The sequence below is a fragment of the Neoarius graeffei genome, chromosome 13 (genome assembly GCF_027579695.1).
Source record: "Neoarius graeffei isolate fNeoGra1 chromosome 13, fNeoGra1.pri, whole genome shotgun sequence".
NCBI lineage: Eukaryota > Metazoa > Chordata > Actinopteri > Siluriformes > Ariidae > Neoarius > Neoarius graeffei.
In genome coordinates, this window is record NC_083581.1 from 71,074,579 (window position 1) to 71,093,385 (window position 18,807).

The following is an 18,807-nucleotide window of genomic DNA, read 5'->3' on the forward strand; positions in this document are numbered from 1 at the left end:
GCAGTCAGTACCTTTTTAAATAAGACAAAAAATTACAGCTTGTCGTGTTGGACCACAAATCCTTCTATCCTGAAGACTTTGCCATGTCAGAAAAATATCGCCGGATGCTCTGTTCAAAATGCTAAATAAATGTCTCCTCAAACAAAACTCACCTTATCAGCAATTGCACAGGTTTTTAAAAAAAAAAAAAACCGGTTCAGACCGAGCGTCTGCCACAAAAGTCCTTTTGCATGTTGTTACAGCAGAAATGATAAGGTATTAGAATGAGTGCATTAATATAAACCTTCCAGCTGTAATAAAAAAAAAATTGAGTCGAGCATTCATCAGCGCTGCGGAATAATAATTTTTGAAAAAGAAAATGACTTTCTCCAGTTACATTTATTAAGTACTGAAGAGAGATGTGTAAACAAAGCTTATAAAATTTATATAAGGTATAAAATTTTCTGCTTTCTTGTCTAATCTCTATGGCTATTATTTATTATTCTTCAGATCTGTGGGAGTATTACCTGCCCTACCTCTATTCCTGCATCTCACTGTTCGGAGTGCTGCTGCTATTATGTAAGTATGTGGCGGTTAAAAAAAAAAAAAATTTGGTTACTATAAATGTTCTGACTATCGTTTTCTCTCTTTTCAACAGTATGCACTCCCTTTGGAATGTCACGCATGTTTAGCATCACTGGAAGTTTATTGGTTAAACCACGGGTAAGCATGCAAGATCAGGTGTTTTAATGCAACATTTTGGGCAAAACAACTCCAACTAGGCATTACGATCTCAAGCAGGGGCGATTTTCTCAGAGACAACAAGGGAAGCCGAGCTTCCCCTAAAATTCTCTCCCCAAACTGCGGCGTCTACGACGTTGAATTCTCATTAAAACAATAACTTGCATAACATAATATATGCCCAAGATTGTATTTATGTTCATAACTATCTTGTAACTTATTTGAGTGATGTCTGACGAACTTGCAGTTCGCTACGAGAATCACCTTTGCTGTCAGGCTGTAACCTTTCTTATTTCAATGGGCTCTATGGACTGGCAGCAGTGTTGCCAGATTGGGCGGTTTTAAGTGCATTTTGGCGGGTTTTGAACATATTTTGGGTGGAAAACGTCAGCAGTATCTGGCAACACTGACTGGCAGCCGGGTATCCGTTGCAGTCTATGAGACGGCTCTGAACAGCCAATTTCGGCTAGTTGTTATTGGTTAAAATCAACAAAATTGTCACTTCCAGGGAAGGCGGGCTTCTCTGGGACTAAACGAGACAGTGGGAAGGACAAGAAGCCGGGCTGATAAAGGATTATTGGAGGTAGTGTTTTGAAAGACATGAGGAGGGCGGTACTTCGGCGAGGACCACGGAAGTATGATCAGTCAGTCCCTAGCGGATGTCGAGAAAGTGTAATCGTGTGCCAAAGTGCTGTCCGAATTTCTTTTCATATAAACGGTTCTTCTCATTGATGTCTCTGTACATTACTCTGTAAATAAATGTAAATATTACTCGTTGTGCTCCGTTAACTTTCATCCATTCTATCAGTTTGATCATTCGTGAATTCACTCGTTTATTTCATTTGTAGTTCAATCTGGTTGTAGGCTAGCTTGAGCCTTATTGGGATCTGCAGTGCTAGCTGCTAACAGAAATTGGTGAAGTCTCTGGAAAGCACAACCAGCTGGTATGACAGGGTCACAGACCATTTTCTGGAAAAAGAGCGGAGGGCAGAATTTGTGTATAAATAGTGTTCATGTTCATGAATGTGAAGTGTGTATATTGTTCAGTAATGTTAAGAGAATGGTGGGCTCTGTGTTATAGGTTATACCTGGGTATAATATTCAAGGTTCTGTGTGTTGCATAGCCTACCTGGTTATGAATTTCCAGACTGTGTTGCAGAAGATGTTCAAGGATGTGTTGCACAGCTGGGTGTTGTGTTAAAGACTCTGTGTTGCATATCAGGGTATGATGTTCAAGGCTCTTCGTTGAATAGCCAGTGATTTTTGGATGTTTGATATTTTTGATTAAGGATATGAGGCACTAGCCTGGCAAGCCAGACTATAACATGAAATGTACAAGCAAAAATACTTTCTGCCATTAGGTAGGGTTGTCTAGTTCACTATGCTAATGGGGCACACCTTTCTATGCTTTGATATCCGGCCTACAGGTTTTACGATGAATGCGTAAAATGGGCTTCCCCTGTTTTAAAAACCAGCAGCCGCCACTGATCTCAAGCCATGACCCTACATTTGAATATCGTATAACTTCCTGATTTATAACTCAGGACTGCTGTAACATTTTGATTTGGAACACTTTCCTTGTCTAGTGAAAAGGGTGAGCTTACAAACTTGTCACAGCTTTTCAGAACGTCAGGAGATGTTTGAAAGAGTCTCTCTCTCTCTGCTGTCACTTCCAGATTCCAAAAGATTCATAAGGAATAAAACACTATGCGGTTTGTTATAGGAAAATAACCACGGCTGATGCCGTCTGATTTGAAGCAAAAGGGCCTGGGTTATATGTGATGCATGACTGTAGTGGTGGCAACGTGAGCAGCATTGTTCGCAGACTTGCCTTTGTTCTTTTATGTCTGGAGGATTAAACGTCACATTGGCAACATGACATGCCAGAGCTGAAACATCCCCGTCTGTCAAGTTCACAAGCTGAATTGTATCGTGCACAGCGATGTTTAAACGCATACTGAAGGATTCTGGTTCTTTTTTTTTTTTTTTTTTTCCGACGTCGGCTTAACGGTTGGCATGAGCCGTGTGTCAAATCGAAAATTCAGTGACTGACTATGTTCAAAGAAAATTCAGAAGACTAGTATTCAGAACAGACCTTTTCAGTAGGTACGAAGGGGATTATGGGAGATTTTTAACATTTAAACAAAAGCGTAATCGGAAAACAAGTTGGTATTAGTACTCAATTTGAATAATTTGGCCTGGAATGGTACGCAAGTATGGGATTTGGGATGATGCCAATTTGTTTTACCAGAGATATAGATGGACAGGGAAGTTTGCAAAAAAAAAAAATAGTAGTTTTATTTATTTATTTTTGCTAATCTTCTTTCCTTCTGCTCTGTGTGTCTGGGGGGGGGGGATGAAAATACCATGTACCCTCTTTTTTTTTTTTTTTTTTTCTTTTAATTAAATATTTGTTTGAATGCAAGTAACACTTCAGGATAGTAGTGCACAAGATGTGCTTGTATAATTATGTTTCTAATATTAATTTGTAAAATAAATGAGTAAAATGGGGCGGGGGGATTGTGAGTTTCTCTTTTGACCCCCCCCCCCCCCCCCCCCCCTTATTTTTCATTCATTTATTTATTTATTTATTTATTTACTTATTGTAAATCATCTAACTTCTAGTTTAGGAACCTTAAAATGTGACCTGTACTGAACTTTTTGGGGGGAAAAATACTTGAGCTGTGGAATAAATTCTTGTAGCCTTTTTAGACACTGATTTTGTGAATAAGCAAGCTTTTTATGAAAATATTAAAAACGCATCATGGAAAATGGAAATCGGACCAAAACTGATGATTGTGTCTTGTTGGACAGCTGTTGGAGGACGTGGAGGAGACGATGAACTGTGCTGTGTTTGAAGAGGCTTCTCTCTCCAGGAAACTCAAAGGTGAGTGCTATGGACCACTGCGAAGTTGGCACCCAGTATAATAATAAAATTATTTATTCAAACATTTCAGAGTCTCAATGCTCAAACAATAAAAATGGCTATATGTACAAATAATTATAACAATAAAAGCATATATTAGTGTTTACATGTATTTAAAAAAATTATGAAAACAAATTAATCAAAACAAAGATTAGTATTCAAACCACAAGTTAAAATAATAAGTAATCATGTTCATAATTAAATAATATTGGCTGGCGTTGAGTGGTATATCAGATGTATTCCATTTAGCTAGCATAATACTGAATGAGTTGAAGACGAGTAGCTGAGCAGAATATACCTGATATACCATGAAAAAAGCCATTATTATTATTATACACACACTCTTCATATCAGCATTCTCAAAGGCCACCACTAGCTTACCCACGACTCGGGGCTGTTAGCACGGCAGTCCAGTTATCTTCCAGCCAGTGTAGCAGTAGCGTTAGCGAAGGCCGACACTAGCTTACCTGCGTCTCTGTGCTGTTAGTGCGGCAGTCCAGTTATCTTCCAGCCAGTGTAGCATTAGCGAAGGCCGGTGCTAGCTTACCTGCATCTCGGTGCTGTTAGCGCAGCAGTCCAGTTACCTTCCAGCTGGTGTAGCGGTAGTGCTAGCAAAGGCTGATGCTAGCTTACCTGCATCTCGGTGCTGTTAGCGCAGCAGTCCAGTTACCTTCCAGCCAGTGTAGCAGTGGTGTTAGTGAAGGCCGACGCTAGCTTACCTGCGTCTCAGTGCTGTTAGCACAGCAAGAGTTACCTTCCAGCTGGTGTAGCAGTAGCGTTAGCAAAGGCCAATGCTAGCGCAGTCAAGCTATTATTATTATTATTATTATTATTATTATTAAAAACATTTTTCCCTCTATAATTTAGTTACTTTTAAAATCAACATTGATCGCTACACACAACGGTGCGACCTGGCAGCCAGACTTCTCTCAAAATCTTCAATTTTTAATGAAGCAAACCTGGCAGCCATGTTTGTTTACAAACTGTCACTGTCGCTCGCTAGCACGGAAGTTTTACATCTCCGACGTGCGACATGTCTTGACAGTGTGCAGTATTCTAACAATATTGCACGCTCATTTTCCATTGGGTAGAGTGACGTAATACGCGTAGGATAAGCGATACGCTAACAGTATCGCATGCTATCAAACCAAATGAATGAAACCCGCTAGAAGGGAATAGAACGCGTTTTTATTTCATCGAAAAAGTGTCCTGTATGTATCATAATACTGTTCAAAAAGTAATGTCTTTAGACCAGTATTGAACGTTTCAGATGGATCAGCCCTACGAAGGGACAGCGAGAGCTTATTCCACAGTAATAAGTATTTTGATTCATTTGTGCACACAAAACACAAAATTGTGCTCATAGTTTCAGTCCTGAAATCGTTATGCAGCCGATATGTACAATACAGAAAAGAGCAATAAGGACAATAAACAAAACAGGATACAGAGATCACACAAACTCACTGTTCATAAAATCACACATGTTGAAATTTATGGATCTGGTCAAATTCAGAACAGCACAAATAATGTATAAAGCAAGAAATAATCTATTGCTAAAAAATATACAAGGAATGTTTAGTGAGAGAGAGGGGGGATATAATCTAAGGGGAGACCTAAATTTTAAAAAACCAAAGGTTCGAACAAATATGAAAAACATGTGTGTATCGAGCTGTGGGGTGACTTTATGGAACAGACTGGAGACAGAAATAAAACAAAGTGCAAACATAAATCTGTTTAAAAAAAGGTACAAAAAATATTTTTAAACAAGTATATAGAAGAGGAAGTATGTTAACGGAGGATGATGAGGGATAAATAGAATAGAGTTGATTGTTATATTAGAACTAACTTAGTATATGGTATATATTTATGGGGATAGTTTATATCTTCATATTTACAGGGATAGGTATATAGTAGATATTTATTTTTGTAATTATATATTTATATAGATATTTATGAAGTGTATATATGGTATATTTTGTGTGTATGTGTGTATATATATATATATATATATATATATATATATATATATATATATATATATATATAAAATATATTAGTGTGCAGTATATATTTATTTTTGTAATTATAAAGATATTCATGAAGTGTGTGTGTATATATGGTATACATTTTTATAGGTGTATTAATGAAGTTTGGATTTCGGGGTAGTTAAAAAGGGGTGGGAAATTAAAAGTATTGTACTTCTTCCCACTCCTTTTTGGAACAATCTGCGGTGTATTGTAATGTCTTAGCTTTTTAATTAATTTTTTTTGTCACTTTCTCGTGTTCTTTCTTTTGTATGTACAAATAGTTACATACATTTTTTTTTTATACATGTTCGAAATAAATAAATAAATAAATTCAAAAATGTTTTAATGTTTTTTTTTTTTTTTTTTAAATTACCCAGCACCCCATTAAGACCCAAATGGCTCCAAACACGTCCGATTCATTTGTGCATACAAAATAATCATGTGTGCTTCATTAATGGGGTGCTGAGTGACATCACACGTCATGCATTTCTATGCACAAATGAAGGGAAATACTTTTCTTCTTTTGTACTATTACTAACATTCGTACCATCTTTCTGTTTCTCTTAGGTAACAGTGCCTCCTGTTGGCAGAGCCTGAATATGGAGGTAATGAAGAAGCAGTTTGTGATCATACAGGCCAAGCGCATGGCTCTGGGTGAGAACCCTCAAGTCGCATGTAGGACTGTAGAGTCACATGAATCCAAATTGTATCTTGCTCAACATTCATGGGTTTTGTTTTTTGTCTCTCCTCTCAACAGAGACACGCAGGAAGGCATCTGCATGGCAGCGTAACTTGGGATACCCACTGGTCATGCTGTTGCTCTTGGCCTTAACTGTAAGGATGAGTATTTTGCCATTTACCCTTTTTGTAATGGTCAGCCATGCTGTTATGATGCTGAGGTTGGTCGATCTCGTATCTCAGGTGGTCTGTGTGTTGATGGTGTGTTTCCACGTGCTGGAACTGCTTTTTGATGAGTCTGCCATGCCCAGAGGAATGGAGGTAAGATTTATTTAGAGCTCACAAGCTCATTTCAGTGGTGTGTGTGTGTGTGTGTGTGTGTGTGTATATATATATATATAAAAAATTAATTCAAATGTCTTTATTTCATCAATAAAAGTACATATCAGATGATACAAATTTAGATAAAGATAATGTGCAATAATTACAATTATGAAAAATACTACAAAAATAAAATGTATAGCTAAATTATATTTAAATATTGACATTAAAAAAACAAAAACACTATCCTTAAACTGTTCAGTGTTTATCTTGGGTGTTATACAGGTTCTGTTTCTAAGGCGCTCCGACGATTCTTTATAAGTAACAAGGAAGCTGTGTAAAGGACGGTCTCTCTTTTTGATTTTATTAAAAAGAGTGGTGGTCACACTTCTCCAAAAGCTCCAAGATGTTAAAATTAGTTGATGTATAGTGTCTCTTGGAGCATCTTTTTAAAAAGCATTGGACGACGGTAAGATCTGAAACGCTAGCAGCATAAACTGGAAGGCCAGACAATATCTTCATCAGAGAAAATGACTTTCTGCAGACTGCAGAGGACTGTGGTAAAGTTATTTTTCTCTGATGAAGCCCCCTTCAGACTGTTTGGGACATCTGGAAAAATGATTGGAGAAGGAAAGGTGAGCGCTACCATGAGTCTTGTGTCATGCCAACAGTAAAGCATCCTGAGACTATTCCTGTGTGGGGTCAGTTCTCGTCCAAGGGAGTGGGCTCACTTACAATTTTGCCGAAGAACACTGCCATGAATAAAGAATGGTATCAAAACATCCTCCAAGAGCAACTTCTCCCAATGACCCAGGAGAAATTTGGTGACTTGCTTTTTCTAGCATGATGGAGCACCGTGTCACAAGGCAAAAGTGATCACTAAGTGACTCAGGGAACAAAACAGTGAAATTTTGGGTCCGTGGCCAGGAACCTTCCCAGATCTTAATCCCATCGAGAACCTGTGGTCAGTCCTCAAAAAGTGGGTGGACAAACAAAAACCCAAAATTGTGATCAACTCCAAGCACTGATGATGCAAGAATGGGTTGCCATCAGTCAGGATTTGGCCCAGAAGCTGATATCCAGCATTGCAGGAGTCTTAAAAAAGAAGGGTCAACACTGTAAATACTGACTCTGCCTAAACTTGATGTATTTGTCAATAAAAGCCTTTGAAACTTATGAAATGCTTATAATTGTACTTCAGTATACCAGAGAAACATCTGACAAAAAGATCTAAAAACACTGAAGCAGCAAACTTTGTGCAAACCAAAATTTGTCAGTCTCAAAACTTTAGGCCACGACTGTATATAATAATTTCGTTCCAATGTACACAAGCTATATAGAGGAATGACGATTAAAAACTGCTCTACTAGCCCCACCCCTTCCCGTTTGATATATTAGGTGTGTATTTTATAATGCAGTAAAAACTGCCTGTCATGGTTTAAAGGTCATAGGCAACGGTCAGAGGTGAAACGTACACGGAGTGCAGAATTATTAGGCAAGTTGTATTTTTGAGGATTAGTTTTATTATTGAACAACAACTATGTTCTCAATCAAACAAAAAGACTCAAATATCAAAGCTGAATATGTATGGAAGTTAGAGTGGGGTGTTTTTAGTTTTGGCCATTTTAGGAGAATATGTATGTGTTCAGGTAACTTTCACTGTGCAGAATTATTAGGCAACTTAATAAAAACCAAATGTGTAGCCATTTCACTTATTTATTTTCACCAGGTACACTGATATGACAACTCCAGATTTGCAAATAAACATATCTGACATTCAAACACAAAACAAAAACAAAATCAGTGACCAATATAGCCACCCTTCTTCATGAGGACGCTCAAAAGCCTTCCATCCATAGATTCTGTCAATTTCTTTATCTGTTCACGACCAACATTGTGTGCAGCAGCAACCACGGCCTCCCAGACGCTGTTCAGAGAGGTGTACTGTTTTCCTTCTTTGTAGACCTCACGTTTTATAATGGACCACAGGTTATCTATGGGGTTTAGGTCAGGTGAACAAGGGGGCCATGTCATTTTTTTTCACCTTTCAGACCTTTACTGGCTAGCCACGCAGTGGAGTATTTGGACGCATGAGATGGAGCATGAAAATCATGTTCTTCTTGAAAGATGCTGACTTTTTCTTATACCACTGCTTGAAGGTTTCTTCCAGGAACTGGCAGTAGGTCTGGGAGTTGAGTTTGAGTCCATCCTCAACTCGAAAAGGTCCAACAAGCTCGTCTTTGATGATACCAGCCCATAGCAGTACTCCACCTCCACCTTGCTGGCGTCCGAGTCGGAGTGGAGCTCTGTGCCCATTACTGATCCAGCCACAGGCCCATCCATCTGGCCCATCAAGAGTCACTCTCATCTCATCAGACCACAGCACCTTAGAAAAATCAGTCTTAAGATATTTCTTGGCCCAGTCTTGACGTTTTATCTTGTGTGCCTTACTCAGTGGTGGTCGTTTTTCAGCCTTCCTTACCTTGGCCATGTCCCTCAGTATTGCACACCTTGTACTCTTTGACACTCCAGGAATGTTGCAACTCTGGAATATGGCAGAACTGGATGCTAATGGCTGCTTGTTAGCTTCACGCTTGATTTTCCGCAGATCATGTGCAGTTATTTTGCGCCTTTTTTTTCCCCACACGCTTCTTTCGACCCTGTTGACTATTTGCAATGAAACGCTTGATTGTTCGGTGATCACGTTTCAACATCTTCGCAATTTCAAGAGTGCTGCATCCGTCTGCAAGACATCTCACAATTTTATACTTTTCAAAGTCTGTCAGATCTCTTTTCTGACCCATTTTGCCAGAGGAAAAGAGGTTGCCTAATAATTATGCACACCTGATATAGGGTGTTGATGTCATTAGACCACACCCCCTCTCATTACACAGATGCACATCACCTGATATACTTAATTGGTAGTAGGCTTTCAAGCCTAAACAGCTTGGAGTGGGACAACATGCATTAAAAGGATGTTGTGGTCAAAATACTCACTTGCCTAATAATTCTGCACTCAGTGTAGAATATCAACTTTATTGTCTAGAAAAACGACCCAAAAAGCAAATTAAATTTTTCTAGTGTCTAATTTGCACCCTAAAATTTAATAAAACGGTTAAAATATACTGTTTTGTCCAATTTCCAAAGGTTTCTTTACATCTCACTTATGCGTACTTTCACCGCCAGGGGACCGTCGTCGTGACGTCATTTAAGCCAAACAGACCGGGAGCAGTTCTGTGTTTACTTGCGAACCGAGCACACGTACTAGCCTGGGCCCGCCCATCCTAAGCGTGACGCAACACGAGGGCCTGTTGCGAGCTTAGTCTGGCCAGGCAAGCTATCTACAGCTCTTCCAAGCTCCCGAAAAATCGGGAACCAATCAACTTTGAGCATCTCCAACGGCCCTGGGTAGAGGCGTGTTCAAGGCACTGACGTAGTAGAACTGCGACCGGAAGCCATAGATTGTTTACAGAATCTATGCCGGAAGCGCTTCATTCACGAATGCTGTATTGAAAGCATTCAACGGGAAGTTCTCATTGAAAACGGAGCAAAGAGCAGCCCTGGAGGTATTTATTGAAAGGAAGGACGTTTTCGCCTTGCTTCCGACTGGCTTCGGTAAGAGTTTAATAATAGGATGTCTATGGTTTAATCTACCAGTTAGCCCCGTCGCGTCGCATACGTCAGAGGAAAGAGTGATGTGATTGGTTTAAGCTTCGTCACAGCCTTTTCTGGCTTCGACCAGTAGCAAACTGAGGCATTTCAGGGAGGCGGGTCAACCACGGGCTCTGGGAAACGGTTGGGCTTAATATCTTGGCCAGACCAGTAGCTCGTAGAGCTTTGCAGTCGCGTTAGCCAGACTACACGTGTACGGACTTTGGTCGTGAGAGGTTGTGTGAAATGTCTGAAAGCGATAGCGATTTTGAAGTAGGAACTCTCCAAGTTAAATATCGAGAGGTGAAACCATATATGTATGAACCTATTGCCGTTGCGAAGCAATCTGTGAATGTGGCTCACTGGTTTGACCGTGCGGCCTCGGAATCGGACAGCGACTCGGCCGACTCTGATCGCGGTGACCCCGGACCTCAACAAGATTCGCGCCCAAACGATTTATCCTGGTAGTTATGATAAACTTCTACTTTTGTCGTAATACTAAATAAGAGCCCTTTTGAAGAATAATTAAACCGCCCTCCCTAGTGGATATAGGGAACGATTCCTGGACAGTGCGCCGGTAGGCCACGTTAGCCTGCCATCCGCAGCATTATACTATTTATAGCCGACTCTGAGTGAGGAAATATCCCTTTGTCTCATTTCCACAATGATTGTACAGGATCCCTCAGGATTCTTGACTTGTCAATTGCAAGCAAAAGTAAAAATGTTTACCTCCAATCTTCTCCTTTTTGCTTGAGCGTTGGTGCTCCGTTTCTTCTTTGACTGCTTGATTTTGTTTCACGCGCACAATCCACTCTCTCCGCCTCGTCTTCTCTTCCGGAAAAAAACCAACCCTCTGGCTTCACGCGCACAATCCACTCTCTTCGCCTCGTCTCCTTTTTCGGAAAAAGCCAATCCACTCGCTCCGCCTCTTCTCTTTTGGAAAAAGCCAACCCACTCACTCCGCCTCTTGTCCTTTTTCGGAAAAAGCCAATCCACTCTCTCTGCCTCTTCTCCTCTCTCGGAAAAAGGTAAAAACTTCTTCCTGAACCAGTCCCGTTGTTACAGTTCACTGCACAACAACAAGGCATGGGGTTTTTCTTGGGAAATTCCTGAACGCACGTCTGCACTCAAGCCCAACGGCAGTGTAAGTAAACGGAAGTGGACTCAACTCAAGCAGTTTGTTTGACTTAAATGACGTCACGCGCCGAGTGGTCATGAAAATAGCCGAACAGAAATTTGCTGCGATCCGCGCTAACTTATTTTAATTATTACTTAGTAGTAATACTTCTTGGGACAAGAAGAAAATTACAGAGGGTTTTTTAACATATAAAGTTTCAAATGTGCATAAAATTAAAACCGTTGCTTATGAGCTTTAATACTAATGCCATATGATTTTTTTTTTTTTTTGTTTGTTTGTTTGTTTAGCTCAGCAAGGAATTGTTGCAGTGACCATTTTGCATTTTAACATGTCTGCTTAAAAGGATTCTATCATAAGCATGTTTAAGATGACTTTAATTTCATAAGATTGGGGGGAAAGAAAACTAATGATGCTCTGTGTAGCTTAAACACAGTGTGTAGCTCTATCTATCTAAAATAAATATATATTTTTAAACTTGCAGGACCCTCACCTGGGTTTGGCTTCCTTCTCCATGTTTGGTTCTCTGGGGGCCGCAGTGCAAGTTGTTCTTATCCTGTATCCTTTGTCCACGAATGTGTCATTTTGATCAAAATGATGTGCTTGACCTGCTGGTGAACATTTATCACTGTAGCTCTGTTTTGATTCCAAATGAGCTTCTCTGAAGCCACGTCTCTTCTCATGCGGAGCGCAGATGCTGTGAAAATAAGCTTTTGAGCATGAGTCCATGATTGTGTCACCACCTCTGTTGTAAGATATGATGTGGTTATCGACTTTTGGCTTTGTCACTCATTTATTTGCTCCTAACCTCACTCTCAGCAAGCTCAAGATTGTCCACAAGGGGGAGCTGTAGAACAGTGGTGCTGAGCTCCAATGAGTACCATCAGAAGTTTTGATGAGTTTCCACTGGAGATATCAGGGCTGACTGTAGATGTTTGTTTGTTTGTTTGTTTGTTTGTTTGTTTGTTTGTTTGTTTGTTTGTTTTTGTACATGAAAGAAAAAAAAGACAATAATAATGAGAACAATAAGACTACGTGCTGGGGAGGAAGGAAACCTGTTAGGCTTTATACTAGGTCCTCCCTCATCTAATATACCATAGATCTACAATCAACAGTAATGAAACTCCTAATGATTTAAAATGGATAAACAAACATGCTTATCAATACTTAAGTTATTCCATGAAATTGAGTCGTCCATGAGCTGATAGCCAACGAGTCGCGTAGCACTGAGCTGGCTATAAGCCATGGACGACGAGACTGAGTTGAATAACCGGTTCTTCTTCCACCCCCATCCATATCACTGGATTTTGGGAAACGGAGCATTTATTTTTTAATTTTTTAAAAATTTATTTCATAAGTAACTTTTTTTTTTTTTTTTTTTAAAGATATTTTTTTGGGCTTTTTTTGCACCTTTATTGGATAGGACAGTGTAGAGACAGGAAATGAGCGGGAGAGAGAGACGGGAAGGGATCGGGAAATGACCTCGGGCCGGAATCGAACCCGGGTCGCCCGCATTCATGGTATGGCGCCTTAACCACCTGAGCCACGACGCCCCCCATAAGTAACTTTTATACAAAACGTCCGACGAAATCATTTCCGCTTAGGCGGACTTCTTAACCTATCAGTGGCTGCACAAGTTGACTTCTTAGTGGTGTTTTTTGTAGAAAGTGCTGTCGTGCCGAGGTATAGAATAGCTTTAGACATTTTATTTAATTCTTCCTTGGACATTTCAGTTCTGTAACTTTCAAACTTCTTTGAGCTTTTGAACCAGTCTTAAAAAAAATGCTTAAAGATAAACCAGCGAAATGACAGGAGCAATTTGTGAACAATGGGATGATAATTCTTGAAAAATAAAAAGATGCGTTCTTACTTTCATTCCATATTTAGCGCTTTTTGGGTGGGGGGGGGGTTGTTTTCGAGTAGTTTTTATTTCGCCCTCGGTTGGTTCAGCAACACGCTCCACCGGTTTGTTTTTCTCTACTCCCGGTATATGAGCCGATATCCTAGTAATAGAGTAGCCAATCAAAGCGTGAGATTGCTCATGTCCCGTGAATGTGGAAAGAATAATGTAAAATATCATATATATAAAGTGATACAAAATGTGAATTTCCTGTAGTTCCAGGAACCTTTTTGGTTCCTGTTGTAAAGGAGTTACTTGTCTAAGTTGAAACAGTGCTGGTTTGTTTTTTTTTTTTTTTTTACCCCCTCCCTCTCCCCCCATGTTCCAATTAGATCTGCTTTTGTATTGGATGTGTTTTGACCCTTAATTGTAATGTTAGCTATCTGATGGTGTCTTCAGTGGTGGGTTTCTACAGCTCGTCTCTCTTCAGCAGGCTCCGGCCTCGAGCTCAAGACACAAACCTCACACAGGTACAGACAGTTCCACCAGTGCAGAAATGCTCGTAGATTTATTTTTCAACACTTTTTTTTTTTTTTTCCTCATATGTCGGTGTGTGTGTGTGTGTGTGTGTGTGTGTGTCTCTGTACAGATCATAGGTAACTGTGTGTCTCTCCTGGTGCTCAGTTCAGCTCTGCCGGTGTTCTCCCGTACTCTGGGTAAGCTGTGCGATGATGAAACTGTTGTGGTTTGTTAGAAGAAAACATGACTCTTTTTCAAACCTGGAGACTTCTACCAAGTAATGTACAGTTCACAAGAGTGTGTTTTTAACAAACGGCATGAATTTGCCTTTTTTTTTTTTTTTTAAAAATGATGAGATTTACTGGTTTCTCCCCCCCCCCCCCCAAATCTTGATTACAATTAGGAATCACAAGGTTTGATCTGCTTGGGGACTTTGGACGGTACAACTGGCTGGGAAACTTCCACATAGTCTTCCTGTACAACGTGCTCTTTGCTGGTCTCACCTCCGCCTGCTTAATCAACACGGTCACGTGGGCCGTGCAGAGGGAACTCATCCGTGCCTTTGGTTAGTTTTATGACTTTCATTTCAGGACCTTACTGATGCCTCTGTGTGTACAGGAAGACTATGTGGAAGTTTCACAGCCAGTTGTCCCGTCCAAAGTCCCCAAGCAGATCAAACCTTGTTGACTTCCTAATTGTAATCAAGACTTTCTGGGTGGGGGGGGGGGGTTAAGTTCTCCAGGCAAAAAAAAAAAAAGTTTACTTTTCTTTCCTAATACTTAGTCATGAATCCCTTTGGCTTGTGAATCGCACCAGTCCTGTCAGGTTGCCACTAGCGTCTTGAGCTGACAAAGTTCTACTTGACTTGACATGATTTTGTCAATTGTAGATCACTTTTTAACCACTTAACTGGATGTTTGGCTGGAGCTCAGTGATGCCTATTTACGAAGAATCCTGCAGGTTTTCTCTAGAATATTTTTGTAATTCAGTCAGAGTGTTCCAGAGTCTGTCCATCAACTGACAATCTGGTTTCCGTTGATATGTCCATGTGCACAATGTACAATAGGGCTGGTGGTTCTGTGAATGTGCATGCCTGCGTTCATTTGGTCTTTTGGGTTAGGTGTTTCCAGAGCAGGACATGTTTCCCTATGGGTTAGTCTCTTTTCCTCAGATAGAAAGAGGGCAATTCTCTCAGGAAAGTGAAAGGGGGCAGTAGGGTTCCCTAGAGGGCCGAAGACTAAATGTCAAACCACTTCTCCAGCACGTGTGCGCGCACACACGCACGCACCATTTGCCCTCCACCAAATACAAATAACGCAGCAGAACACACCCCAAACCCACTCGCACGACAGATGGTATATCTCACGAGGTTTGCATTTACATCATTTAGCAGACACCCTTATCCAGAGTGTTCTACAGAAATACTCCTTGTGCTAGTACAAAAAGGTCAGGGTCTAAGAATAGGTACTATCAAGCTAAAATTGTGTTGGCGAGAGTTCTTTTGGTTTAATTGATTTGTTTTGCTCTTAAAATATATTCATAATGTATAGTGTATATGATAGATATTGTATATTTAAATAATATTGGCTAGTGTTGAGTGGTATATCAGATATATTCCGCTAGCATGACATTGAACAAATCGAAGATGAGTAGCTGAATGGAATATATCGGCTATACCACAATAAAAGCCATTTATTATTATTATTATTATTATTATTATTATTATTATACATACACGTTCAATGGAACAATTATAGATTTTACAAAAAGTTAAGAACGTGGGGGGCGTAACTTACCAATATTGAATACTGATTCTGATTGAATGTAATTCAATGTACTGTACAGTCAAAGTTCTAACAATAAAAATGGTACAAGTCCAAAAAGCCTGAACAACCCTACTTGTATACAAGCTATATCCAGGTTAACAGTTCAAGTTCAAAGTTACTTTTGGTCATAGTTAATTGTCAAGTAGAACTTTGACAATATTTCCGCTATTGCTCTCTCTTCCAGTTTTTCGATGTCCGTTGGTATGTTTTTCTCTTGCAAATATGTGTGAAGAATATATAATGAAGTTTTGGTAGCCTTTCAGGTGGTCAGTGCGTCTTTTTAGTTTCAGTTTATTTATCCAGTGCTTAAACCTAGCCTTGTCTTCTTTCTCTCCCGGCTGACAAAGAAATGATTGTGCGCATGTGCAGCAGAAAAGCTTTGTCATTGGATCTTCACGTGAGCTCCAATGTGTGACGTCGTGTTGTCTTGACAATGTGCAATATTCTAACAATATTGTATACACTCCATTGAGGAGAGTAGCGTATTACATGGAGGATAAGCGATCTGGTAACAATATTGCATGCCATCAATAAATCCGCTAGAAGGGAATAGAATCCATGTTTTTATTCTGTGGAAAAAGTGGCCTGTATGTATAATAGTGTTTTTAGATAGATATTTAGATTATGGATAGATATTATAGAATACAGATATTTTTAGACGTGTTGTGTATAATAAAGGTGTTGTATAATTGTTATACTAGTTATTGTAGATTGCATATTATATTGTGTCGTGTCCAGATTGTCCATCAAACTCCCCTATATCACGAGAGAGAAAACAACTACCGGTACCTAATTCCGCATGCGTGCGTGTCTCAACATGCTTGGCTAATAAACATGATTTTGATCAAACTTGGCTTTCAAGATGATTATTCTTATTCTTCACTATCTGTCAAAAGGGGCGAAGTAAATCCAAAAAAGCTCGACTTGAAATCAGTCGTGAAAGGGAAATGCTTTCTTATACGGTTCAATGGGGGGGAGAACACACGCACACCCAACCCCCTTTTTATTTATTTATTTTTATTTTATTTATTTAAAAAAAAAATTTGTAAGTTGTATGTATAAAACTGAAAATAATATAAAAATGCAAGTAATTTTAACATTTTACTCCTGACTCTCTTCTTTCCATAAACAGGTCTCCATCGCCTGCCCTTTACCGTGTCCCGATCTGCCGTCCACTTCAGGCTCCTGTTAGCAAGCGGACTCTCAAAAATCCAATGATGGCGCTTTTTCTGGTCGATTGAGGAAGTTGAGGAAGATTTCAGACCAGCAGCAAGACCAAATCAATCTATCAGCCTATGAGTGAACAGATCACCAGAAGGCTGGTGGAGGAATGAGGTTTCTTGCAGTCCGGTGAAGGTCAGAGCAGCTGCCCGTGTCGTGAAAACCACAGCTTCGCCTCCGGGACCTCAGGCATTTAAGCGTTCACTGCAGGTTTTGTTGCAGGTATCGTGTGTGTGTTTAATGTTGTTTCACAAACAAATGCGTAAAGGTTTTAAAGAGGGGTCAAAGCTGCCTTCAGGTTCCTTCAAGGTCGTGTGTTTTACATTAATTTTTTTTGTTTGTTTTGAACAAACACCTGAATGAAAAATGCACACTGGCTGTCAGAGGGTCAATCCTGACACCTAGACATTCGCTGAAGCTATTTTGAAGAATGACCTCATGAAGTGGACTGTCTGTTTCCTGTCGAGGTCTGTACGCTAGAGCTCGGCCAAGACGCCTTCCTCCCATCCACCACTATTTTTAGTGTGCGTCCATCTCATTGCTGTTCCTCACTGGGTCTTAATGACACTTTCGGAGGAAGGCTGTTGGAGGAAGCCCAGTCTGATGAAAGAGGGAGGACACAGGATGCTCCTTACATTGAAATGAAAGCGTGAATAGAGACTAAGGTGGTTCTTCTCGTGCAGGGTTTTCCTCAGTGTTCACAAAGATTCAAGTTTATGTTTATAGTTGAGTTTCATGTGCACCTTAATTCAAACTTTGTCTTCAAGATCATTTTGTGACAAAATCCAGGTTTTAAAAGCTGGCTTGAACCATTGGAACTGTGAAAATTTTTTTTTTCCCTTAAATGTGGTAATTAACCATGTGCAATAATATATATTGGGAGTGTATTTGATGGAACATAATCTTGTATCCCAATGTTGGTCCGAAATATGACATGCAGTGTCTAGTCAGTGAAATGCAAACTTTTTTTTTTTTTTTAAAATGACTGATCTACAGGGAGAATTAGCTTGCGTTAGCGACTGTGATGCCACTTTTCTTCTAATATATGTATTTTACAAACTATTTATACTGATCACTTTTACTTCATTTGCTGTATCAGCATGTTTTTAAACAAATGTTCTACACGTAATGGCTAGAAGGGGACAGGGTATTGGTTTATGGATTTGGTTAACATGTTCTTTAATTTCTCTTTATATGGCGTGGATGGGTGGGTTCCCTTCCGATCAACTTTGATCGATGATAAGCTCACTGTTTCCACGTTATTGCATGTGGGTGATGTGGCTATTAGAAGATTGAAAGACATTTTGAGCTGTCTTAATTAGAAATGAGGTATAGAAATCCAATTATGTGAAATTAAATGGCTTTTTTTTTTTTTTTTTTTTAAATCCAAAGAAAAAACCTCTACCAATACAGTGACGAGGGTAGAAAAATCATAACGAATTTGTCAAGCACAATTACACACTGTTTACATTGTCTTGTCTGTCTGTCTGTCTGTTAATGAACCTTTTGAATCATCCAAAAGAACAATAAATGTATTTTCATCTGTTTTTCTAAACACTGTCTCTTTGTCCTTGGTGCATCTTGGTGTAGGAAGATTCTTAGTTACTTGAATGGCTGTAAAGGGCAACGGTTGAAGTACATCTTTCCAGAAGTGTTGCGTAAAAAGGACTAGAGTTCCTGTCACGTTCATGGCGCAATGCCACCTCTTTGATTGCGTCCTTGTTTTGTTGACCTTGCGTGTCTCTTCATACACCTACTCCTTATGCTGAGCTGTCCAGCTTTAATCAGCAGCATCTTTGTGTCCACGGTCTGTCAGCACGCCTGTAGAAACGGACGTGTTGCTTCTTCAGCCTCTGCTTTCCTCCACACAGATGCCCCTGGCACATAAAGTTCTACATCATCATCTACCGGCCACGTGCGCTCTCTCCTTCACCCCCTACATC

General features: G+C 39.8%; 1 protein-coding gene across 2 annotated transcripts in view; it reads left to right on the forward strand.

The window, feature by feature from the left end:
- lmbr1l (limb development membrane protein 1-like) overlaps window positions 1-18,419 on the forward strand; it is a 45,812-nt gene extending 27,393 nt beyond the window's left edge. Inside the window, exons 7-17 of one of the 2 annotated variants that reach the window (XM_060938459.1) lie at window positions 490-558; window positions 638-702; window positions 3,535-3,607; window positions 6,241-6,327; window positions 6,431-6,507; window positions 6,595-6,672; window positions 11,943-12,016; window positions 13,738-13,828; window positions 13,948-14,014; window positions 14,221-14,382; window positions 16,776-18,419. In XM_060938459.1, the coding sequence (XP_060794442.1) occupies window positions 490-558; window positions 638-702; window positions 3,535-3,607; window positions 6,241-6,327; window positions 6,431-6,507; window positions 6,595-6,672; window positions 11,943-12,016; window positions 13,738-13,828; window positions 13,948-14,014; window positions 14,221-14,382; window positions 16,776-16,861 (929 nt within the window). In that variant the 3' untranslated portion in view covers window positions 16,862-18,419. Of the gene's footprint in view, window positions 1-489; window positions 559-637; window positions 703-3,534; window positions 3,608-6,240; window positions 6,328-6,430; window positions 6,508-6,594; window positions 6,673-11,942; window positions 12,017-13,737; window positions 13,829-13,947; window positions 14,095-14,220; window positions 14,383-16,775 lie in introns of those variants that run through there. The other variant, XM_060938460.1, reaches the window with a different exon arrangement.
- The last annotated feature ends 388 nt before the right edge of the window (window positions 18,420-18,807 follow it).